The 27,282-nt window shown below is 41.3% G+C and overlaps 1 protein-coding gene across 6 annotated transcripts in view; it reads left to right on the top strand.

Moving 5' to 3' along the window:
- Positions 1-10,145, top strand: part of COBLL1 (cordon-bleu WH2 repeat protein like 1) — a 97,842-nt gene extending 87,697 nt beyond the window's left edge. For all 6 annotated transcript variants that reach the window (XM_072121845.1, XM_072121850.1, XM_072121846.1 and 3 more), the window contains one exon: positions 6,831-10,145. In XM_072121845.1, coding sequence (XP_071977946.1) covers positions 6,831-6,920 — 90 coding nt within the window. In that variant the 3' untranslated portion in view covers positions 6,921-10,145. The remainder of the gene's footprint in view (positions 1-6,830) is intronic.
- Positions 10,146-27,282: the final 17,137 nt, after the last annotated feature.

A 27,282-nucleotide genomic window follows, 5' to 3' on the forward strand; every position in this document is an offset into this window, starting at 1 on the left:
CAATTGTTTTCACAGACACCCGTTACACACAGGTTCATGGAGGCACAGGAAGAGATTGGCCAAAATGACCTCTGGCACCACACTTTCCCCAAAGACCCTGAAAGTGAAACAGCTTAGACAGGCGGTACCCTGCCACCAACTCTTGTTAGATAAGAAGTCTCGTCCGTTATGGGATTATCTCGGGCAAGCCCAGGTGGCGAATACATATACAGGCAGTCCCCGGGTTACATACAAGATAGGGTCTGGAGGTTTGTTCTTAAGTTGAATTTGTATGTAAGTCGAAACTGTATATTTTATAATGGAAGTTCTAGACAATTTTTTTTCTTTTGCCCCAGTGACATTTGGGATTTCAAAATTTTTGGTGTAATTGGACCAAGAATTATCAATAAAGCTTCATTACAGACATCTTACAGCTGATCATTGCAGTCTGGGACTATAGTAAAGCTTCCAGAGAGATTCACCAGAGGTCACATGGGGCAGAGGGGTCCGTCTGTAACTATGGGTTGTCTGTAAGTCGGGTGTCCTTAAGTAGGGGACCGCCTGTAGAGCGAGAACGCTGATGTGGGGATTTGTGGATTGAGGTAAAAGAACAATCCAGGTTACATTTAGATAGTAATTGGCTTTAAGTGCACACTAGATACAACACTATACACACAAGAGTAATCTATAAATATATAGTGGTCAGAGCCACAAGATGCAGATGAACAAAGGAAAGCTGGTTACTGTGTGCTGCCACACTGCACATATGGCTCCATATATTTAAGGTCTATTTTGGATATGCCCCGTCCGCCCCTAAGAGGGTGCTAGAGCCACTCTGACTCCAGTATCTGTAACCTCAGAACCCAAGATGAGTCAGAATATCATAGAGCAACAGTACTGGTGCAGTCTTGTTCTCCACATAACCCCATTCTCTTGATTTTAGGAATCCCAACAGTTTGCCCCCACTGATCATCATGTTACCCCTCTCCAGGGGATAAGAATAATAATATAACCTGGGCTGCTCCCTTTTAGAGCATTGTTGAAGAAAAAACCAGTCCTAGGAAGGGTGTCCCAGACAAAGACATTCAGCACAGTGTGAAATGTAAATAATGCAGCTGCTTTTCTAGGAACCTTACATCAGCCAGTTTAGGATGAAGCTTAGGAAGTCAACCATAATTTGTAAGTTAACTCTCTGTCTCCCTCAGCCTGGCTTCTCTATGCTGTATGTAGGGTGACGGGAGGTGCCGCCGGTCCAGTGCGGCGCCCTATGTCACCGGCAGTCTGTAGTGGGGACTGCATCTGATTATAGCGGCCTGTAGTTGGCGGTTTCCAGCTCAGACATGTATTGTGCTATATGACGTTACCAATGCAGCACTTTGCAGAACTAGAGGGTAGGAGAGGTAAGTATTGGTCTCTTTGTTGCTCTTGCATTATCTCTTTAGCTAAATTAGCAGAAATGTAAGGATGCCCAACATCCGTTAATGTAAAGACGGTCCCCCGGGCCTCTGGGGGCATTGCCGAACTGTAGTGACCATTCTGGAATAATACAGCTCAGTACAGCCAATGGATGGGGTATTCGCCATCTCACTAAATCCCACATTGAATCCCAAGAATTGGTCTACAATAACAAAAACGCCCTCCGTTTTCTTTGAACATTGAATGCAGTTTTTGCACCAGTCCCTGGAGGGTTAATGTCATTGTTAGCACTAATCTCCCATAGAAGTCACAGGGACATATGACCAATTAGGCTGCATAAAGCTGTCAGCAGCTTGATAAATAGCCCCCGCTGATTTTTTTTTTTTTTACACCTTAAATGAAAACTAGTTGACTTTGGCCCGGGATCGCCTTCCACTAATGTCAAGGCCGATGTTGTGCGGGTCTTGTGAGCAGAGACGTATTTAAATGTCACACATAATCCTCTGTGCTTTTTAATTAAATCTGAACTTTACATTACCTATGCTTGATGGAATTTGACTTTTCACATTTCTCTAGCATTTTTTAAGCTTGTTTACCAACCCAACACATTGGGAAGGTATATGGCGTTTTAGGTTGTGTCCTCTCCTATGAATGACTGACCTGAATCTTACAAACCAGTGTATTTTGGAAGTACCAATCGTTACATATTTCAGGGGACATTGTTTAGTTATACATTTGCAGATGTCATTTAACTCTTTGGTATTGAGTCCATATTAAGTGTTAAGGTATACATGACAACTTATGAGAAGCTTTGCACAGAAGTTGGACACACATATACGAAATTTTACCAGGGTAAGTAAAATATCATAATATGGTCACCTATATTGAACTTTCCCTGGTCTTTTTCCGTCTGCCCAGTGGAGCTTGACTCATCGGCAACCACTTTCGGGACTTCCTGTGACATCCCATTTTAGTGATCGGGGAAGCTATTAAATTGGGGGGAAAGCGTGCTCCCTGTGACATCGCCGTAGCTGGCGCATGCACCCCACATTAATTTAGATGCCTCTGGCTGCTTTGCCAGCTGCTTTCGCATAGATAACACCTGTGCTTCTCCCGATCGCAAACTGATTGAAGTGTGTGTCTGGTTTTGGGCCACGATCTCGGAAAGTTCGGTTCAGACTCGTTCATTACTACCCGTGTTCTGTGGACTTCTAGCAGGTCAGGGGACAATGTGCTCATTACAGAGTGCATGCCCCCTCTGTGACCACCATTCCTTAATAACTGGTAGGAGCGGCCAAGGACAATTGGTTGAGACTTTGTGTGACATCCATGAGTTCAAAGTCATGTGTCCCGCAGCTCCTCCTGGCAGAAGGAGAACGTTTACCAAGTTGTATACAATATTGTAGACCCTATTAGGGGATTACCCAGGTAAAATTTCTTGTATTTGGTCAAACCCTCTAGTTAGTTCACATAGTGGAATTTATTGCATATTTCTATCTGAGAATGTGCACCTTATTCCACACTTTGGGTTTGTGACATAAATCTTGACAGATATCTTCTAGCAGAATACACAGGGTGTAACCAAAAGCTGCAAACTTTGGAATACAGGCGGTCCCCTACTTAAGGACACCCGACTTACAGACAACCCATAGTTACAGACAGACCCCTCTGACCTCTGGTGAAGCTCTCTGGATGCTTTATCATAGTCCCAGACTGCAATGATCAGCTGTAAGGTGTCTGTAATGAAGCTTTATTGATAATCCTTGGTCCCATTACAGCAAAAAATGTTTAAACTCCAATTGTCACTGGGACCAAATTTTTTTTTGTCTGGCTCTACAATTATAAAATATACAGTTTCGACTTACATACAAATTCAACTTAAGAACAAACCTCCAGACCCTATCTTGTACATAACCCGGGGACTGCCTGTATCTGGCAAAATACAAATTGAATTGAAAAACTAAAATTATATGTGTCAAATATTTTTTCAAACATCAACTCAATGATGCCAACCTTGCCCCCCTGGGGGTTGGGTAGAGGGCAACTTTAAAAAATTAAATGGGACCCCCCATTTTTTATTGCAAATTCCAATTCTGTAGGAAAAATTACATTGACATTGATTCAATCTACGATTCAAGTCTTTTTCATTGACAGATTGCACTGTAATCGCCGAAAATTTCAAATGGATTCAAGAATGAGGATATCTCGAAAAATGCATCGGATCGGAAAAAAAAAAAAAAAACTATCTATTTCTTAAATATCTATCCAATGATGCAAAATTTGACCCTGTATTTGCATCCCCAGGGGTAAGATAGGGGAATCAAATTTTTTATGTAGAAACCACATTCGGCGTAATCCAGGAACTATTGTGTGGTCATAGTAGTTTTCTGTTCTGTTTCGAGACCTGGGGTAATGTGAGTCCCCCAAATCTTATACGTCGGAGAGCTTGATTAACTCAAGTCTCCTCCCCTCTGAAAATGAGGATTTTTCTCATTTATTACAAAGTTTTAAATACCGAATTGGGTAATATTTTATAGTTTTAGAAAAATTCTGCATATGTCCATTTTCAGATTTTGGATCTGATGTGAGTTTATTGAAATATCCCTAACGTTTTTGCTCACGTTTCGATTTTTGGAGATTATAAAGCCATCCATCACCATAATTGAAAGGCTTTGGTCAAATCAACAGCCAGGACACAAAATGGTCTCCGATTATGTGGCGCAGACACTTCTGAAACGCATGTGCAAGCAGAAAACAAACATGCAAAGTCCGACAGAAAACTGTAGTAATGTAGTAAATGTGGGCCAACGTCATTTTTCCTGGGGAATCCGAATCTGCAATGAAATACTGGTGCTTCCCAGTTAAAAGGGTAGGGGGTAGAATTTTGGATAGATTTTTGAAAAATATTTGATACATATTTATTTCGTTTTTCAATCCAATGTGTATTTTGCAAGATATTCCAACATCCCAACCTTTTCGTTACATCTTGTATAGCAATTCATAGGGTCAATGGAAAGTGAATTTGACACCTGGAACCCTCACCGATTTTATAACCTCTTCCCGAAGCTTGGTTGGTTATTAACTGTATGGGGGTCATTTACTAAGGGCCCGAATCGCGCTTTTACGGCGATTTACCCGAATTTTTCCATTTTGCGCCGTTTTCCCCTGAATTGCCCTGGGTTTTTGGCGCACGCGATTGGATTGTGGCACATCGGCGCCGGCATGCACGCGACGGAAATCGGGGGGCGGGGCCATATGAAAACCCGACTGATTCGGAGAAACCGCCCCATTTAAAAAAAAAAAAAGTGTTGCTGGACACGCGCTTACCTGCACTCGGCCTGGCTTGGTGAAGTTCAGTGCGTTCCGATGAACTACCTTAGTGAATCGCCGGAAGACCCGAATCCTCCACACAGAACACGCCGCTGGATCGCGAATGGACCGGGTAAGTAAATGTGTCCCTATGTGTTGGAAAACTCCTTCAAGGGACTTTTCTTTTGCACACCATCGTATATATTGAGCATTGTTTGCCTTTTTAGGAGTTAATTTATACGGTATAGTATGGAAAAAATATACTTAAAACCTGGAAACTCTTAAGAAATTTCTGTTGACTCATGTCTCTGTTCTGAGTCGGAGAAAGCTGGGAAGACCTGATCCGTGTTCCCCCAGTAGTCCTATGTATACCGTCAAAGAATATACTTGTCAATGTTTTTCTCATTTTCATGTTATCCCTTAAGGACATAGCCTTCTTTTGTTCATTTTTCACTCCCCACCTTCAAAATATGTAACTATTTTAATTTTTACGTGTACAGAGCTGTATGAGGGCTTTTTTCTATGCACTTCTTAGTGATGGTATTTATTATTCCATGCCTTGTGTTGGGAAGCGGGAAACAAATTCCAAATGCGCTTAAATTGGTGAAAAAACTCATTCGCGCCATTTTCTTGTGGGCTTTGTTTTTACCACTTTCACAGTGCGCCACAAATAACTCCTCTACTTTATTTTTTGGTTTGGTATGATTGCAGGATAGTAAATTTATACAGGTTTTTTTGTGCTTTAATACATTTTAAAAAGTTGAAACCTTGTACAATTTGCACATTGTAATAAATGAAGTGGTAAAACCCAAATACTAGGCAAACTAGGGTTAAAGTACCCTAGGGGGTCTGAAAAATAGTTTAAAAAAAAATGTAATATATATATAAATAAAAATATTAAAAATTCAATAAAAAGTGATCAAAAGGTCGTACAGTCCTCAAAACTTTAGCAATGAAAACCTAATCTAAAGTTGCAACAAATGACACCACCCACAGCCCCACACACCAAAATATGAAAAAAGCTCCAGAAGATGGCAAAACGAAGAATTTTTTTGTTTGTTCAGGAGGATTTCATTTTTGTAAGTGTATAAAAACATTATAAAACCTATATAAATTTAGTATCCCTGTGATTGCACCAACCCAAAGTAGACATGTCATTTGGGGTGCACAGTGAAAGCCGTAAAATCCAAGCCCATAAGAAAATGTTGCAAATGCATTTTTTCACCAATTTGTACTGCATTTGGAATTTTTTTCCCGCTTCCCAGTACACGGCATGGAATTATATACCATCACTATGAAGTGCAATTTGTTATGCAGAAGACAAACAGTCACACAGCGGTTTCCATTTTTTACTCCCCACCTTCAAAAATCTATACCTTTTTTTAAAAATGTTTTTTCTGTAAACACAAAAATGAAAAAGGGCCTCTGGGTTAAAGGGTTAACATATTGGCACGCTGGATAGGAGGAGGAATGAGCACTGTTCACCCCTCCACTCTCCATAGTAATTAGCGTTGCACGGCCCCAAACACGAGGAAAGATAGAACACCTTTTGACTTCCGCGGATGGCTTTCATGGCGAAATCAAATGGTTAACAGTGTGTTAGCTGTAGGTGTTTGCTGCAATATTCAGCAAACCCCAAGTCTCTACTAAAAGAGCTCACTCCGTGAGCCCTATTCATATTTTTTTAATGCTCCTTATACGTATATATATGTCAAGGAGCGTTAAGAGGTTAAAGTGGTTTGTTGCAATAAACAGACCAATCATGTAGAACACCAATTATGATAAATGGGGGATCTTTCTACTGGGACCTCCGATATTTGGAACGAAACTGCTGACATGCATGTTCTTTGCTCCATTCAAGCAGGTAGGACCGGGGCTCCTGTTTTTTACATTGGTAGGGTCCTGGTTGTTAAACCCCATCTAATTACACACTTGTCCCGAGTGCAGAGATGTCTATAACGGGACAACCCTTAACAAAATGTGACGTGAATAAAAAATAAAAATCTATAGACCTCATCATCAATTCTGCAAACTCAGTAGATTTCTGGTATGAATTCCCTCACAACTTGTTGCCTTGTGGTTTCGGATCCCGCTTTGTAAACTTCTCTTTTCTCATCTTATTCCAGATCACGATCCGCTCAAATACTATTTCTATTAATGGAAAATCCCGAATCGGTCATCCGGTTTTCTCAGAAACACTATCCGAAGACGAATGATTGTGCCAAAGATCAGCAGTTTTTTTTTTTTTGTTTTTTTTTTAATATTTGCATCATCTGCTGCCACGTAACTGGTTAATAGTAAGATGTGTAAAAGTGTTGTGTAAGGTTAAATTAAAGTATATATTAATATATTAAAATAATATGCAATATCATTGGATCTTTCATAGGAAAGCTTCAGAAAAAGAAAATATATTTTTGGGGAATTTTTTTTTTTTTTTTTGTAATTAAGTTTGGGGCCTGCCATTTTCTATAATTGTAGACTTTTTTTTTGTTCTAATTAAAATGTTAACCCAAAACGTAGAGATTTATAAGAAAGGTCTATTTTCTGTTTATTTTGTAAATTTATATGCTGCAACTTTTATTTTTCTGAAGATGATGTAATGAATCTTATAGCGATGCCGATTCCTTCAACTTACTGTATAGAACTGCCAATATTGCCTCATTGTTCTAGAAATAATTTAAATAAATCTGCTACGCGCAGCGTTGACTTTCATTTTGATTTCAAATGTTACTGTATCTGTTACATTGACTATAAATCTACCGCTTCCTTTTTATGTTGTATCGTGTTTTGGGGAATGCGATAAAGGTTCTTCACCGAAATTTATTTTAAAAAATCTGATTAATTTTGCAGTAAACAATACTACTTTTTTTGCAGCTCTGGGCCAAAGAAACTAGTAGTTTGAGACAATTTGCGATGGACACGCCCCCCACTCTACATAACAGTCTTTAGGAATTAGAACTGGCCATTAGATTTTTTTATTTTCTGAAACAAAAACTCCCTGGTAGCAAACATGCCCTATCCTTTTGTTTTTGATGACATGAGCTGTTGTTATTGGTGCTGGTCCACTTGCATCTCCCAGTTGAGAACACATGCATGCTCGGTAGACTATGCTTGTGTGTAGGAGGTAGGACAACTGTATAGGAATGAGTTTTGGCTGACAACTATCTTGTGAATAGCCATCTAAAAGGGGGTTTTCTCTATTCATTGGTGATAAAAGAATGAGCTTAAAATTAAAAAATAACCTGTCACCCATAATTTCGGCACTAGGAGCTCCGCTAACACTATCTAACACTGCGTCGGGGTATAATCGTCGGACTGCTCGCAAAGCAGTCCGATGTATTCATGAGGGGGCGTGGTTAGGGGGTGACTGCCGCATGATGCACAGCAGTCACCGCCAGCCTATGGAGCGAGCGGGGCGGTCCGGACCGCCCCCTCATGAATACGTCGGACAGCTTTGCGAGTGGTCCGACGATTATATTGTACCCGGCCGCAGTGTTAGATAGCGTTACTAGAGGTTTCCGGTATCACTATCCTTCTAACACTGCGGCGTTTGTTCAAGCACTACTTTAGTAAGCAGCTCCTAGTGCCGAAATTATTGGTGACAGGTCCTCTTTAAGGGCAAGTTAGTAGGCTCAGTGATAGGTTTAAAGGGCTATTGTTGTCTGAGCATTCACATTCAGTTTCATTAATCTGCCATATAAAAACATTTCTTCCTCTGATATTTTGAATGTGCACAAGTATATAAAGGTTACAAGATATGTAATGCTTTTTGTATGCTATAATATGATATAATACAGTTTGATGGCGAGCCATAAAAACATTACTTCAATTAGATGTTATTAAAAAAAATGTTCCCATGTGAAGATAATTTCCCATAAATGTAGTCTTATGGTCCTTTAGAAACAAGACTGTGTCCTTGGATACGACCACCTCTGCTGGAGTGATTGCACAAAGAAACAAAAGGTTTTTGTATTTGAAATGTCCTGGAGTTGTTGCATATCCTACAGCCGTCCTGTGGTAATGAACGCTGAAGCCAAGCGGTCAGGCCGGACTCAATATTGCATGTCTGGCCACTGCTGCCAAAATGTGAGGTGGTCATATCTGAGGAAGCTATCTCATTTCTAAGGGTCAATATGACTACATTTATGAGAAATTATCTTCACACAGGAACATTTTTTTTATTAACATCCAATTGAAGACATTTTTACATATGGCAAATGAATCTAATTAAGTGCGGATGGCCAGTTGGGAACACCCCTTTAAACTCAATACTGAGGTGACTGACCTGTAGTGGCTATACTGGGAGTGCATGGTGTAGACTTGCCAGAACTATAGACTACAAGTCACACTAGAGCTATACATGGGAATTCTAGAGGATCCATTAAGCTATCCGTTGGGTCAAGTAGTAGGTCACTTGAGTACTGGACAAACTTGTCTTTTACCCCATTGACTGCTACAAGACTTCTTATGGAAACTATATTGGCAACTTTGGAAGACTCATAGTTCCATATTCTTCCAGTGTTTATACCCCCAGTGATCGGACATATTTGCCTATCCTCAGGATGTCTTTAATGAGAAAACCCCACTATAATCCAAGAAACCAAGCAGCTATCCAAAAAATAAGGATGCCTATATTAATTAGACAAAGGTCTGCTGAACTTGACTTGGGGTCCAACTATCTAATGTGTGTAGGAGTAATCGGCCATGTTGGATTTCCACACCCATATAAGATAAGATAATCCAATGCCTGAAGTGGTCATCTCCAGCCAGTTCTTCTCTTATGGGTGACATGCATCTTTACCAGGCCTCCGTGTATGTTTATGATGGAATCGGCAGTCTACTTGTTGGCCGATAAGGATCTGGCTGTTGGTCAGGATTAAAAAGATGTTGCCGTTTTCTTTTACGACACCTGTCCATAGGTTGTATCTGCAACTGAGCTGCAATACCACGCACAACCTTTAGAGAGATGCGGCATGAGAGAAGTTCTGACAAACTGCATTATTAATCAGATTTTTCTTCTTTTCGCTCAACTTTAATTAGGAAAATAAGCTGCTCAAAGAGACATAAGCGCATAGAATGTTCACCATCAATTCAACCAATGGACACTGTATCTTCCACTGCCAAATAAAAGGTTTTAGTTGTACTGTATGTATTAGATGTTATCTCTGGTTCTTAATAAATGCTGTATGCCACATTAATATATTTTTCCTTTTTTTCACTAATATAATTAGAGAGATTTGTTTTCTTACATGTTGTTAACTGTTGATTCTTTATTATTTTCACCTTTTGTAATTTTTGTGTCGATTATCGTTTCGAACATTCCTTCACTGATTCACCTTTTCAACTTATGTTTGTTTTACTTTACTTTCATTTTGTGATAAATCACAGTTCTGTTAAACCTAAGAAAGATTATTAATTAAAAAAAAAAAATCTTTACTGCCGCTACGTTCTTTTGTTGCAAAATGTGTGTTGTATGACTTGGGAGGAAATAATAATTCAGAACTCTTACAATATTCGATTTGATTACCATTATTTTAAAGGAAGTCTACGGCCAGGATCCTTTAATATAAACCAAAGCCTGTTACACGCTCCGGTGGGCCGACTCGTTCTGCAACTTTGTCTCTTATGGCCTTGTTTTGCAAAAAAAATGACTTCAAAAATTACACTAATGGCCATGAGAGGTACTGGGGGCTCTCCTAATTATTCACACCCCTTTTCAGGGCTTACTACCTCCATTTTCCCAGCCAGAGAGCATGTGATGTCACCCGTCTCTTAGTAATTGCCACATATGTGTTGGCAATCTGTACAGTGTGCAGGTTCTTCGCAATTACACCTTAGTACAGTAGCGAAGGCCGCGCATGCGCGAAAATTGCAGAGAACAATGTTTTTCTTTTTTTGTTTTTTTTCAGATATGAAGAAAGTGCCTGCCTTACAGTGTCTGCATGTGTTTTTTCTAAAATCTCTGTGCTCTGTACATTCACATTCAGAGCTCATTGGAGTCAGTAACCTATTAGAAATCTAAGAGTAGTGACCTCTGTACATTGCTTAGTTATACAGAATTCATATTTGTAAACCTAAGGCTCTAGTCACACAGTCCTATGGGGGACGTATATATGGCCAATGTATGTATGCCGTACATATGTCCCCCATAGACGGCATGGGCACATTGCCCATCGCGGGTGTTAACACTTTGATCGCCGCTGGCAAAGCAGCCAGCCGCATTAACGAGCCAGCTCAAGGGCGCCGCCATCTTGGCTCCGATCGTCACTCCCTGTGACGCCATCGGGGACCGGCGATCCTTTGCCATGACAGCCTCGGATCACACAAAGATCCGAGGCTATCATGTTTTAGGCTATCTATTACAATGTGCGATTTGCACATTGTAATAGATGGTGTGCAAAATCCCCATATACTGCCATACTGCAGTATGGTAATATATGGTAGGACTAATCAGACAACCTAGGGTTAAAGTAGGGAGTCTGAAAAATAGTAAAAAATTAAAATAAAAAAAGGAAAAAATAAAAAATTATATTAAAAAAAAACCCTAAAAATTCAAATCACCCCCTTTTCCCTAGAAGTCATATAAATATAAACAATTTTTTTGCCATTTTGAAAAACATTAAAAGTTCTATAAAAAGTGATCAAAAGGATAAAAGCATTGAAAACGTCATCAAAATTCGCAAAAATTACACCAACCACAGCTCTGTACACCAAAGTATGATAAAGTTATTAGCGCAAGAAGACGGAAAAATGAAGAATTTTTTTTTCGTACAGGAGGTTTTCATTTTTGTAAATGTATGAAAACATTATAAAACCTATACAAATTTGGTATCTCCATGATCGCACTGACCCAATGAATGAAGTAGCGCACAGTGAAAGATGTAAAATCCAAGCCCACAAGAAATGGTGCATATGTGTTTTTTCATAATTTTTACTGCATTTCTTTTTCCCGCTTTCCAGTATACGGCATAGAATATTAACCCCTTCACGCTCCGTGGCGGATATATCCACCACGGAGCGCAGTGACTTAGCGCTCAGTGGCGGATATATCCGCCACGGCGCTTATGCCGGCTCGGCTCTGGATCAGAGCCGAACCGGCATCGGGAAACACGGGGTGCCGGCTGTAACTAATAGCCGGCACCCCAGTGTAACACCCGCGGTCGGAGTGGGCTCCGATCGCGGGTGTGTAACCCGTTAAATGCCGCGGTCAGCACGACCGCGGCATCTAACATGTCTCTGGGGGGTCTTTCCCCCACGATCGCCCCCCCCGAACCGTTTTCGGAGGGCACCGATCGCTGCTATGGAAGTGCTGGGGTCCGATCTGGTCCCCAGCACTGCCTGCAGGCACTGCCAGTAAGATGGCGTCTGTGACGTCATCTTACTGGCATAGTGCCAGCCTATGCAAGTGCATAAGCTAACACTGATAATACCCTGCAATACATGATTATTGCAGAGTATTATCATGAACAAGCAATCAGATGATTGCTTGGTCATTTCCCATGGTGGAACAAGTGAAAAAGTAAAAAAAAATGTTATTCAATAAAAAATAAAGTACCTTATATACTCGAGTATAAGCCTAGTTTTTCAGCACAAAAAAATGTGCTGAAAACCCACACTCGGCTTATACTCGAGTAAAAAAAATATAGGTTTTACCTGGTTTTTGTGGTAAAATTAGGGGCCTCGGCTTATACTTGGGTCGGCTTATATTCGAGTATATACGGTAATAAATCAATAAAAATGCCCATAAGCCCCATAACATATAAAGAGACATATAACCCCAAAAAAGTCTAAATCATAACAAAAACCCCACATATATAGTATCACCGCGTCCGTAACAACCCGTAGAATACAAGTAAATCATTATTGAACCCGTACGATGAACGCCGTAAAAAAAAACTATTGAAAACCCACCAAAAATTAACATTTTTACCTATTCAATCTTACAAAAAATGCCATCAAAAGTGATCAAAAAAACATATGTACTCCATAATGATACTGCTGCAAAGTACAGCATGTCCCGCAAAAAACAAGCCATCAACCAGCTCCCAAGTCAAAAAAGTAAAAATGTTATGCCACTTGGAAGACGGCAATGCAAAAATGATAGATTTTTTCCCACATTACGCTTTTATTTGACAAATTTAGTAAAATGTAAGAAAATATATTCAAGTCTGGTATCCCCGTAATCGTATCAACCCATAGAATAAAGCTAACATGATTATTAGGCTAAACGGTGAACACGAAAAAAAAAAGAGTAAAAAATCCAGTACAGAATTGATGCTTTTCTACTCATACCCTCAAAAACGAGGTCCTAAATTTTCAACAGTAGGTGATACCAACCCCAAAATGGCAACACTGGAAAAAGCATCTCATCCCGCAAAAAAAACTGCCAGCACATGGCCCCAATAACGAAAAATCGAAAATTTATAGCCTACAAAAGGGACCAAAGAGGAAACTAAAATCCTGGCAGCTGCAGGTCCCTCCTTCCATTCTGCGCCTCGCTGTATACCCATAAAACAAGTAACGTCCACATGTGGGGGGTCTCTGCACTCGGAAGAAATTGCAGAACAAATTGTATGGTGGGTTTTCTATTTTTATCTTTTGGAAATGTGTAAATTTTAGGGCTAAATGAGCATATAACCGGAACAATTTGACCAATCTAAATTTCACCGCCATTTTGATTCAATTACTATGAAGATCTCAAGGGGTTAGCAATCTTCCTAAAAGCGGGTGCAGATTTGAAAATGGGTTGATTATATACGGGGGTTTTGATACTAAATATGTAACATTTCATTCAAAACTGTTTTTATCCGCAAAAGAGTAAATTCTGAAAATACGGAAAATTGCTATTCGATTTGTAAGCCGAGCAACATCAAAATATATTATCCAAACATTTCAAAAATTATGAAAATGTAAAGTAGACACATGGGAAATGTTATGCAGCAACTTATTTAGGTGGTAAATCTATCTACCTGAAAATGTAATGATTTTGAATTTCAAAAAAGTGAGATTTTTTTTGGAAAATAAACGCAAAACTTATCAGCCAACATTTACCACTAAAATGAAGTACAACATGTGGGGAAAAAACAATCTCATAATCGCTTTGATAAGTAACAGAGTTCAAAAGTTATAACCATATAAAGTGACGCAAGTCAGAATCCAAAAAATGGGGCTGAGCCTTAAGCTGTAAAATGGCTGCGTCCTTAAGGGGTTAAATACCATCACTATGAAGTGCAATTTGTTACACAGAAAACAAGCTGCCACTCCAGCTCTCCACATGGAAAAATTAAAAAGTTATAGATTTTTGAAGGTGGGGAGTGAAAAAGACGCAAAAACGAAAAAGGGCCTGGTCCTTAAGGGGTTAAAGGGGTATTCCCATTTCAGCAAATTAATGTTATTGTTTTGTATTATAAAAAGTTTTCTAGATCTCTGCTTTCTGTCCTTCTATTGGAAGCTTCTATGTTTACTTTCAGAATCTGACCATGGTCACACTGGTGCACGGCTCGTTATATCACAGAGAGTAATCAGAGCTGTGTGATATAATGAGCTGTGCACCTGTGTGAGCATGGGCCAATTTCTGTTCACTGTTTCTATAGAAACTTTCTATAGACATCAAAATGGGAGCTCTAGAAAAGTGTAAGGAATGGATACAGAAACTGTATGGTAAAATTGTATAACTTTTTATGGTAAAAACATCAACAATTTTAAGGCCACTTCATGCGTCCTACATCGCTACTTCACTCCCTCAGTTGGCCATTTTTTTTAAACTTTTGTATAGAACCAGATAGAACCCAGAATGAAGGAAATACTACTGTATATATTGTTGGCTATGGTCATGCGTGCAACTTTTGTTCAAAATTTAGTCCTGTCCAGAATGTATCTGTTACACATTGGATTCCAATGAAACCTGGCAGATAGAGTTGAGCAGACCCTAGTTTCACTTCCAGTTTTCCACACAACCCGGAAATATTGCTGGATTGGTGGACAAACAGCCAATCCGGCAAATTGACACCCACCGCTAGTAGCAAGGGACGTCAATTGGCTGTTCAGAAGGAAATACATCTGGGTCGTGTGGTTGAACTCGAATTGAAACCATGAGTCATCTCCTCTGACGGATCCCATACCATGTAATGGAATCTGTTAGTTTCTGTTAAGGAGTCCACTGTGAAGTATTCCTGAACTAAAAAGTTAAGCTTTTTTAAAGCACACCCCTTTTCTAAGCCCCCCCTCCTCAATTAGGGGAGTGGCTCGATAAATGCTGATTTTTGGGGGCATAAGTTAAGAAAGATTTGCGAAGTAAATAATTCTGTCCCTCTCTGTTACCAATAGTCATGTTCACTACTTTCCACTTTTCTCGTTTTTTTTTTGTCATTACGGATAGAAACATAATAACAAATTATCAATTTTCTCATTGGCTCGTAGAGCTGGCAGGTTGCCGGAGTTCAACATCAACTTAAAAACAGGCAAAGCCTATTCTACATCTCCCTTGTTACAAGACCAGGTCTTAAAGTGCAACGGAAAGAAATCGGTTCTAGGTCATTGCGTTATAAGGAAACTTCTCAATAATTAAGGCTAAGTGTAGTTGCTAATTGGTGGAAAACGGCAACCCTTGCCTGTCGGTTGCTACGTTACATGTTGGTTTTGTATTCTCTTGGGAATTTGCTTACTTAATGTTTATATTAAATTGGCATTGACTTGATATCTTGTCTCTCCTGCTATAATTAGGTCCGGTGTTCTGTAAACATGGGTTTGCTTGGAAAACTCATGATACAACATTCTGGGAACATAGGTTTTGTAGCAGAAACAATGGCAGCAATTAGTAAATACTTTATAAAGCAATAGACTAATCGGAGCTAGCAGACAGTAGCCACAATTCAGCTAGAACTGGTCATCCGTCGGATGATATTGTTTTATTGGCAATGGCGATGCTGCTGTATCTATAAAATAATCAAATCTTTGATAATTTGCTGTGGTATTTATGGTTTGCCACTTTTTTAGTTCTTTATTCTTTCATTTTTTGTTGATTCCTGGGCTCTAGTGGTCATTGACTGGTGTTGTTTATGCAGAAGGGACAGGTTTATTGATAAATTTGGTAACATTTTCGAAACTTTTAAAAAGTTTTAACATTTCTTAAAATAAATGTGCGCGTAAAGTAACATCATGTCCCGTGAAGACAGAACACGGAGGGGCTTAAGAAAAGCCCCCCAGAGCCCTCTCGGCTCATTAGCATAATTTTAAAAGTTGATCTTTGAAGAACCGTGACTATATATTTGTTTTCCATGGCCTCCTTTCTTCCATCTATGAGTATGAGCCCTTAGTTTATCCTGCATGATTTTGATAGTAGATTTCTTTTAATAGTCAATTCACACAATTTTGTCGTTTTGTTTTACGAAACTCTGAAAGTAGAGTGATTTTGGACAAAAAAAAGATCTTTATGTTTTGAAAACACACAAAATGTGTAGGAATATTTGACACCAAATTAGCCACTAGCCCTTAACTTGACAAAAGGATAACTGACAAACACAACAAGTACACAAAACCTACGGAAGGTTTGACAACTTTAAAAAACGTTTTAATATTTAAAGACTTTACTTTTTGTGTTGGACTCACTATGGTCATGCGCTGGCTATGACCGCTGATAAAGGTAATGGGGGAATGGGTTCTTTTCTCAGTTCCGAGGAGTTTCCTTAGTTTCAATCGAACCCACTTAATCTATGCAATTTCTCATTTCTCCAGTCTTTTGTACATCACAGGTGTAACCTACAACCCTCGCAGATATATAAAAAGATTTTGTGTGTGGTTACATTCTCTATGTATTTGGAATTGTATTTTATGTAATTACAGAGACCACCTCTCCTCCCCCCTCCGGGATCTACAGTAATGTGTATGTACGGTGGGTATGGAAAGTGTTCAGACCCCTTTAAATGTTTCACTTTTTGTTTCATTGCAGCCAATTTGTAAAATCAAAAAAAGATTTTTTTTTTCTCATTAATGTGCACTCTGCTCCCCATCTTGACAGTAAAGAACAAATGTACCGTATATACTCTGACCCGAGTATAATCTGACCTGAGTATAAGCCGATGCCCCTAATTTTACCACCAAAAACTGGGAAAACCGATTGACTCGAATATAAGCCGAGGGTGGAAAATGCATTGGTCTCAGCCGCCCAGCCATCCAGCCTCCCAGTATATAGCCATCCAGCCCCTAGTCGTACATAGCCAGCCCCTTAAGTATACAGCCTGCCAGCCCCCTTAAGTATACAGCCTGCCAGCCCCGTTCAGTATACTGCCAGCCCCATTTGCCAAGCACATAAAAAAAAAACATACTCACCTACGGGAGGTTCCGATGATCTTTGCTGCTCCGTTCCCCGCGGCTGGTCTTCGGTCTTCTCTGTGTTGTATTAGCTGGCAGATACGCGTCCATGCGATCTGCCGGCTGGCGTACAATATTACGCAACGGTGTCGCCGCTGATGACATCCGTCGCGGCATATTGTGCACCAGCCGACAGTTCGTGTGGATGCGTATCTGCCGGCTGATACAACACAGAGAAGACCAGCCACGGGGAAGACGGAAGAGGAGCCGCCGAACATCGGGAGCCACGCCGACCATCGGGCCTCCGGATGGTGAGTATGGAAGGTTTTTTTTATTGACTCGTGTATAAGCCGAGGGGAGGTTTTTCAGCACATTTTTTGTGCTGAAAAACTCGGCTTATACACAAGTATATATGGTAGATATTTTTGCTAATTTATTGAACAAGAACAACTGAAATCTCACAAGATCATTCAAGTATTCAGCCCCTTTGCTTAGTATTGAGTAGAAGCAGCTTTGTAGCTAGTACAGACATGAGTCTTCTTCGCCATGATCCAACATGCTTCGCACACCTGGATTCCTTTCAGATCATCTCCGGGTGGATGGTGAATGTTGGTGGAAGCCATTTCCAAATATCTCCAGAGATGTTTAATTGGGTTTAGGGCCGGGCTCTGGCTGGGCCGGTCAGGAATGGTCACAGAGATGTTCCAAAGCCACCACTTTTTAGCTATGTGTGTAAATAGGGTCATTGTCTTGTTGGTAGGTGAACCTTCTGCCCATTCTGAGGTCCAGAACACTCTGGAAGAGGTTTTCATCCAGGACGTCTCTGTACTTGGCCACATTCATCTTTCCTTCAATTACAACCAGTGGGCCTGTCTCTCCTCCATAGCATGATGCTGCCACCACCATGTGTCACTGCTGGGATTGTATTTGGCAGGTGATGAGCAGTGCCTAGGTTTCTCCACCTCTTAGCATTAACACTAAAAAGATTAATCTTCCTCTCATCAGACCAGAGAATCTGATTTCTCGTAGTCTGGGAGTCCATCATGTGTTTTGCACACTATGCGGCTTTCATATGTCTTTCAGTGAGTAGAGGCTTCTGTCGGCAGACTCTGCCATAAAGGCCCGACTGGTGGAGGCTGCAGTGATAGTTGACTTTGTGGAACTTTCTATCTATTTACTGTATCTCGCTACTGCATCTCTGGAGCTCAGCCACAGTGATCTTGGGGTTCCTTTTTACCACCTCTCATCAAGCTTCTTCTCCAACTGTTGCTTAGTTTAGCTGGAGAGCCAGGTCCAGAAAGAGTTGTAGCAGTCCCAAACTTCTATCATTTCAGGATTATGGAGGCCACAGGAACCTTGAGTGCTGCAGAAATTCTTTTGTAACGTTGGTCAGATCTGAGCTCCTTGGGCAGACCTCATAATTTTCATGTGCTGTGACATGCAATGTGAGCTCTTCTTCCATGATTGCTTATTTTGGCTGGACGGCCAGGTTCTTTTTCTGTTAAGGTGGGGTGCAGAGTGTGCTGAATACTTTCTGTACCCACGTTATATACCATATATCCCAACTCTACACCAACTCCTGGATCTATCCTGATAGCAGAAGTCACATCCAGTACCAGACCATATACATGTAAATATAGAGACTTTTCCAATACACATGCAGGGCAAAGATCCTGGGGATCAGAAAGAAGAGAGCAAGATTTTTACCTTCACATGGCTACAAATCCCTATGGGCTGTCTCTGCCCGCTCCCACAGCTCTACTCTAAGAACATTGAGGATAGACACCGGTGTGTGCAGAGAGAATCTCATACCTGGTTTTAATGGCTCCACCCTGAGCTGCGGACCTTTGTTATGCTAATGGTGCCATAGACTGACCAAATGTCCTCTGTCTCACTGAAAGAATATCACTGAATAAATTAGCATATACTATATCCAATTACCCCGTATGTGATATTAGAGCAGAGTAGCTTTTTTGTATACAATGTCGTCACCTAACAACCTCTGAAGAGAAGTAAGTAAAGTAGTCAATGATGAGTATAATAATATATAATAGTATATTGAATCTTATCTTGATGAAGTATGTCAAATCCGTGTGTAGGATTGAAGGATATGCTACCCACACTTGATGCCAGGCCTTACGAGTTCTACTAGATTCCACACCTGAACAGATAAGAGCTTTTTTAGTAGCACCAGGGAAACCTTTAGGTATCTGGATATTATGATTTTTTAGCATATGCTCATATTTGGCCCTCATGCACAAACAAGAGGCTAGCTCACGGCATACACAGGGGGATATTTTTCATGGCTTCTGTAACACATCAGTGATTATTTTCCTCAAACCACCACCTTCACACCAGGGGGGCGTAAGGAGGGGTTCAGGTAGTGGACGCAGCCGGAGAGGAGTGGGCGTGGGGCGTTCCTGTCCACCAGCCTGCATACTCGCTGCAGCCGGCAAATTTTCACAGCTGCGTTTAAACCCCGGGCAGGATCCCGCCGGAAGGCCGGAGCCTTTTGATGTATCGGGAAGTACCGCTGCAGCACACGGGTTCCGACGCATGATAAATAACCCCCATTGTCTTCGGTTGTCCACATTCATGGCGTTGTGCATGGATTATGTGACACAGTACCGTGAACGTGCCGTACCATAAATTATAGAGCAGGTACCATTCCTGCCAGGATTTGTGGGCCAACTGGTCATTATCAATGGACATCAGCAAGTCGAGTGGTCTGTTGCTTGCACTCCGAAAATGGGGCCTTACTATGATTTTGTACCTTGCTTTTGTAGTTATAATCTGCAATGATAAAGCTCCCAAATTACACCAGCTCCGTCCCTCAGAGATTCTGAAATACCTACATAGTCTTCATATTGAAAGTTTCATATCTTTTTGATTTAATAATTTTATCCATGGACTGAACTGTCTCTCAAGGATACATTCGTTTTTTTTTAGCATGCTCGAAAAGTTCAAGGTAGTCACAGCGTCTCCAACTTTGTGATAGTAGAAAATCCAGACTTTACCACATCTCAAGGAAAAGAACATATCATTCCAACATGTCAGCTACATTGTCTAATTTGCCAATTTTCTGTTATGAGACGAATATTTTTATTTCTGCACCAAGTAATTTAATTCACAGGAGAAATATTAGTCGCTTATCAAATTAGACTTTTGTTACAGTGAGTTGCAGATTTGCCCTTTAAAGGGGTTTTACAGCAATGGAAGCTTTGAAGTTTCCCTATTGAGCTCTGACTGCTCCACGACTGCTGCATGCTGTAATCTACCCGTTAGATCAATACCTTTTAGAGCAACCCCCACCTAGAGAACAAAATTTACTGTACATTAGGTGTGAAAAGTAATGTAATAACTTGGGGCTGTTTGTGTTCTTCAGGCCTCCTCTTCTTTATTCACTGCTCCATTGGATCTGTCCATTGACTTCTGCAGTTAAGTTTTCTAACCTTTCATTTGGAGAAGACCTGTCAGGTCGATTTAGGTCCCTAAACCAACTACAGTTTGAGTTTGATGAGGCACATCAGACACACGTCAGCAGATCCTGCGCTGGCGCCTCCTCTCACATTGTGGGAAGTGAAGCCAGGACAATGCAAAGCTGCCCGACTGCGTGCTACTAATGGCAAAGTGCGCTACAGTTACCGAGAGTTCAGTAGGGGTTTGGGAGGGCATGAAGAGGCCCTGGAGCCTCACTATGATAACTTTATAATTGTTTCAGAAACGGTTCAGACAATAAACAAGATATGTTTCTGCATCAGTGTAGCTACACCATTCAAAAGGTATGTTTGGTTCATGAAAACAAATGGTAGATTTCCTTTAAGCCCATTGGTCATAAGCAGGCGTGAGCAGGCGGGATTTACCCGATTGAACCTAGAATCACGTAATGGAACAGGCCTGCTCAGAGTTCAGCTATCCTATGTCAGGTCCAGTAAATTAGGCACGTACACTGAGCAAATTTGTCAGAACAATTGGATTTCCAGTGCTCCTTAAGAAGTCAGAGTGAAAAGTAGGGCACGGAATAAGTTGACTATTCAGCAGCCAACTGGAAAGGGTCTCTTTAGGTGGTTTGAGAAGGGAGGGAGCTCCTTCTCTCACCCTCTTGGCCTCCCCATGATCAATTTGCAGGGGTGTTAAATAAATAGACCCAATAAGAAGTGACATGTCTATGTTTGAATGAAGTGATGGATACTCATGTACAGTACATCGCTGCTCCGCTAAGTGAATGTTGGGATGTATATGATCTATTGAGCTCCATATTTTTTTCATGGATTGTGGATTGTCACAAGCAGCAAGAAGACACAGCCTGGGTAAGTTGTCATATTTGGACATCCCCTTTAAGGCTATCTGCACATGATTGAAAATTAATTATTAGTGGTAATTCTGAAACCATTATGCAAGCAACAAAAAAAACAGCCAAAATGAGATGATGTTTGATCCTGTTTCAAAGGTTGAATTTTACACTGGAATCTGCAGAAAGCGTCAAATTATGCGATTTTGATCCGTGTTTGGTCCAATTTCAACCCTAGTGTTATCTTAGGAGTATTCGACCATCTGTACTTCCTCAAGACATGTGCTTGAAAAACTGACGGCAGTAAGATGGAATACGAGTGACGTCCGTTGTATTTTGTCTGACTCATTGAGGTCCCTGCGCCGGTTTTCTGGCAAACTTTGCACATTCTTTCATGAGCCACATATGAGTGGCACACAACGGTTTTGTGTAGCGGCTGTGGCACATCGAGCATATGGTGAAGGGTTCTAGTTATGGTAAGTTATTTGGTAAGTAAGTTCTGAGGACTTACAACCACAATCCTGGAGAACTAGCCTCCTACAGCTAGTACACCGAAGACTGGGCAACAAGGAGAACATATACACTCACCGGCCACTTTATTAGGTACACCTGTCCAACTGCTCGTTAACACTTAATTTGTAATCAGCCAATCACATGGTGGCAACTTAGTGCATTTAGGCATGTAGACATGGTCAAGACAATCTCCTGCAGTTCTAACCGAGCATCAGTATGGGGAAGAATGGTGATTTGAGTGCCTTTGAACGTGGCATGGTTGTTGGTGCCAGAAGGGCTGGTCTGAGTATTTCAGAAACTGCTGATCTACTGGGATTTTCACGCACAACCATCTCTAGGGTTTACAGAGAATGGTCCAAAAAAGAAAAAAACATCCAGTGAGTGGCAGTTCTGTGGGCGGAAATGCCTTGTTGATGCCAGAGGTCAGAGGAGAATGGGCAGACTGGTTCGAGCTGATAGAAAGGCAACAGTGACTCAAATCGCCACCCGTTACAACCAAGGTAGGCAGAAGAGCATCTCTGAATGCACAGTACGTCGAACTTTGAGGCAGATGGGCTACAGCAGCAGAAGACCACAATGGGTGCCACTCCTTTCAGCTAAAAACAGGAAACTGAGGCTACAATTTGCACAAGCTTATCGAAATTGGACAGTAGAAGATTGGAAAAACGTTGCCTGGTCTGATGAGTCTCGATTTCTGCTGCGACATTCGGATGGTAGGGTCAGAATTTGGCGTCAACAACATGAAAGCATGAATCCATCCTGCCTTGTATCAACGGTTCAGGCTGGAGGTGGTGGTGTCATGGGGTGGGGAATATTTTCTTGGCACTCTTTGGGCCCCTTGGTACCAATTGAGCATCGTTGCAACGCCACAGCCTACCTGAGTATTGTTGCTGACCATGTCCATCCCTTTATGACCACAATGTACCCAACATCTGATGGCTACTTTCAGCAGGATAATGCGCCATGTCATAAAGCTGGAATCTTCTCAGACTGGTTTCTTGAACATGACAATGAGTTCACTGTACTCAAATTGCCTCCACAGTCACCAGATCTCAATCCAATAGAGCATCTATGGGATGTGGTGGAACGGGAGATTCGCATCATGGATGTGCAGCCGACAAATCTGCGGCAACTGTGTGATGCCATCATGTCAATATGGACCAAAATCTCTGAAAAATGCTTCCAGCACCTTGTTGAATCTAGGCCACGAAGAATTGAGATAGTTCTGAAGGCAAAAGGGGGTCCAACCCGTTACCAGCATGGTGTACCTAATAAAGTGGCCGGTGAGTGTATATATACAAAGAGGTGCAACCTTTAAGATGGGGATAATGTTATAAGTATTTAAAATATTTTTTACCAAAAAATAAATAAAAGGCACGCCCTGGATCAAATCTTGTGACCTGTAAATCTGGAACCTGCCGTTTGGTGTGTCACTTTCTTCTCCATTCATTTCAGTAAATCTCATCCAAATGTGCACAGAATACGACCTTTTTCTAATCCGAGCTGAAAGACGTTTCCACGGAAATTCCTCTTTGATGAAATTGCAGTCATAAATACACACATTGGTCTAAAAGTCATGTGTAATAATTACGGCAGAAACAGCTCAAATTATGTCTTGTGATATTGGATTATGTTATAGTGTTGTAATAATTGAACTTTAGTCCCGATTTTTTTTTCCGAGTGTGCGGCAACCGGTAGGACCAGTCACACTGACAATATGTCATTTCTATGTGTACATTACCCCGTGTGCTTCATTTGATGACTTTTCTTATAAGAACACACATTACCGCAGAAAGTACATTGAGGCCTTGGGGATTTTTTTTTTAGCAGCTGCATGAGTTTGATAACGTCAGGAGATTGACCAGCTGCGCCGCCGTTTTTGGAAATGTTCTTTCTGCGGCTTATTATGGATCGTCAGTATTATAAGGATACAATAAAACAAGAAGGTTAAAACAATACTGAATTGGATTTCTAAAACTTTTTTTTTAAATCTGTTGCCTGTTTATTAAGATTTAGTAGAACTGCTTTGATGAAATGTTGGGTTTTACACGGTTTTCATAGGACCTGTTTTTATTTTTTTTTTTTTCAAGAAAACAAAAACAAAGGAAAAGTATTAAAAAGTGTAAATATAAAACAGTATACATCAATAGTGAATATGCTCAAAAACATAAGTGGTTGCATTCTTCTGGAAAGAAGACTTAAAGGAGTTTTCCCACGAAACAAGTTAGGTCCCATCCACAGTTTAGGGCCTAACTTGCTGAATGGCGGGGGTATCAGTGATGGTACTTGCACAGACCACAAGAATGGGGTCCGATGGTGTCTGATGTACCCCAGTCTGACCCATCGTCGAGATACCAGACCAGCCAGTCGCGCATGGTCAGACCGGCTTCTAGGGATTGGCAAGCGCTGAGATCTCCACCAATCAGCAAGTTTAACATTATAACAGCGAGCTATCAGTAATAAGATAATTTGGTTCTCTACAGTGCTACTCTTATAATATATACACTGCTAAAAATTAAGGGAACACTTAACACAAAATAACTAAGTAAATCAAACGTCTGTGAAATCAAACTGTCCACCTAGGAAGCCACAATCAGTCAGTGCTCACAGACCAACACCATGCAGGTCGCTTGGCATTTGCCAGAAAACATCAGGATTGGCAAATTTGCCACTGGCGCCCTGTGCTCTTCACGGATGAAAGCAGGTTCACACTGAACACATGTGACAGATGTGAGTCTGGAGACCCCATGGAGAGCGATCTGCTGTGCAGCATCCTTAAGCATGACCGGTTTGGCAGTGGGTCAGTAATAGGGTGGGGTGGCATTTCTTTTGGGGGCCACACAGAGGTAGCCTGACTGCCATTAGGTACCGAGATGAGATCCTCAGACCCCTTGTTAGACCATATGCTGGTGCTGTTGGTCCATGGTTCCTGCAGGACAATGCTTGACCTCATGTGGCTTGTGTGTGTCAGCAGTTTCTACAAGATGAAGGCACGTGGAGGCCACACACAATACAGAGCTTCATCAAGAACATACCGAGGCGTTGTAGGGAGGTCATACAGGCACGTGGAGGCCACACACAATACTGAGCTTCATCAGGAGAATACCGAGGTGTTGTAGGGAGGTCATACAGGCACGTGGAGGCCACACACAATACAGAGCTTCATCAGGAACATACAGAGGCATTGTAGGGAGGTCATACAGGCACGTGGAGGCCACACACAATACAGAGCTTCATCAAGAACATACCGAGGCGTTGTAGGGAGGTCATACAGGCACGTGGAGGCCACACACAATACTGAGCTTCATCAGGAGAATACCGAGGTGTTGTAGGGAGGTCATACAGGCACGTGGAGGCCACACACAATACAAAGCTTCATCAGGAACATACCGAGGCATTGTAGGGAGGTCATACAGGCACGTGGAGGCCACACACAATACTGAGCTTCATCAGGAGCATGCCGAGGTGTTGTAGGGAGGTCATACAGGCACGTGGAGGCCGCACACAATACTGAGCTTCATCAGGAGCATGCCGAGGTGTTGTAGGGAGGTCATACAGGCACATGGAGGCCACACACAATACTGAGCTTCATCAGGAGCATGCCGAGGTGTTGTAGGGAGGTCATACAGGCACGTGGAGGCCACACACAATACTGCGCATCATTTTGTCTTGTTTTAAGGACATTTCATCAAAGTTGGATCAGTCTGTAGTGTGTTTTACCACTCTAATTTTGTGGGAAAGTCCAAATCCAGGACTCCATTGGTTAATAAATGTATTTTCCATTGATGATTTTTTTGTGATTTCCTTGTCAGCACATTCGTCTTTATACAGAACCAATTATTCAATGAGAATTTTCATTCATTCAGATCTACGATGTGTTATTTGAGTGTTCCCTTTATTTTTGTGAGCAGTGTATATATAAAGCCACAGTACTACTACTTGTGATTTCCTATGTGAATATATCCTAACATGAGTAAAATAGCAGTATTTTAAGCTTATTTCATAATTGTTTATTTTCTAAAGCACAGAATAAAAATATAAATGAAATAATTGTAAAAGACACTGATGGAAATTAGACACTTTCAGCTACCTGCAAGTTATTGGTGTTTATCTGGCACCTGGTGATAATTGCCTTAATTATCTGACAAACCCTCTGTAACTCCCCAGTTTTCAGTTCACTGAGTTTGCAAAAATGTTGTGCTGTTCCAAAGTGTCTGAAACCCTCCGGTAGCAGATTGTTCAAAAGAAGACCAAAGTGGTGACCCTATCAGCCATAGCAAGAGAAGTTAATTGTTCGAAGTCTGTGATTTCTAGAATATTGCATGATTACAATGATGCAAACTCATTCAAGTCATCCAAGAAGGCTGATTGCCCCTAAAAGACAAATTCAAGAGAGGACAGGATAATGCGGAGAATCTCCATGGATAGTGGTTTTAACACTGCAGCTAGAATTGCTTGCCAGTTCAGCACTGAACAGGGGATCATACAGTGTCTCAGTGTTTAAGAGCAGATGGACCGAATCCCACTCTTTAGTGACCAATCCTCTCATTAGCAGCAAGAATCAAATAACTAGACTCACCTTTGCTGAGGAGCCGTTGTGTGAACAGAGGACAAGTGGTTCTCAGTTTCTTTAATGATGAAAGCTAGTTTAATTTAGTTGCATTTGATGGGAAACATTGGGGCACATTTACTTACCCGGTCCATTCACGTTCCAGCGGCGGCTTCTCCGACGAGCGTTCGGGTCTTCCGGCGATTCATGAAGGTCCTGCGCCCGATGTCCAGGTGTCACTGCTGCGCCAAAGTCCGCCGAGGTGCCCCGGAATTCATCGTCTTCATCGTGGTGCATGTGAGTATGGCCCGTACGACCAATTTTTTTTTTAAATGCGGCGGTTTTTCCGAATCCGTCGGGTTATCGTTCGACCACACCCCCCGATTTTCGTCGCGTGCATACCAGCGCCGACGCGCCACAAACTGATCGCGTGCGCCAAAATCCCGGGGCAATTCAGGGAAAATCGTCGGAAATCGGAAATATTCGGGTAACAGGTCAGGAAATCGCGAATCGGGCCCTTAGTAAATTACCCCCATTATGTTCTTTGACAAAACAGAAAGACTAAACCTAAAGTGTGTAAAGAAATGTGATGGAGGAAGTGTCATTGTTTGTGGAATGTTTTTTTCAGCAGGAGTTGGACCTCTAATCCAGCTACATGTCAGTGAAAATAAGTGTGTATCAGAACCTTTCTAAACAACATGTGGTTCCTTTCAGCAATTTTCATTTGGGACAATGCCCCGATCACACAGCAAAACAGGTATAGCAGTTCCTCGAATCAGAAAACATGGAAACAATGAAATGTCCAGCCCAGAGCTCTGCTATAAATCCAACAGAAAATCCTTGGTGACAAAGTTATGGCCATATCTGTAACTTTTACACTGAGCACACCATTGTGATGAAATCGCATAGGCTTGGA

This window comes from Engystomops pustulosus, chromosome 8 (genome assembly GCF_040894005.1).
Source record: "Engystomops pustulosus chromosome 8, aEngPut4.maternal, whole genome shotgun sequence".
In the NCBI taxonomy this organism is placed as follows: Eukaryota; Metazoa; Chordata; class Amphibia; order Anura; family Leptodactylidae; genus Engystomops; species Engystomops pustulosus.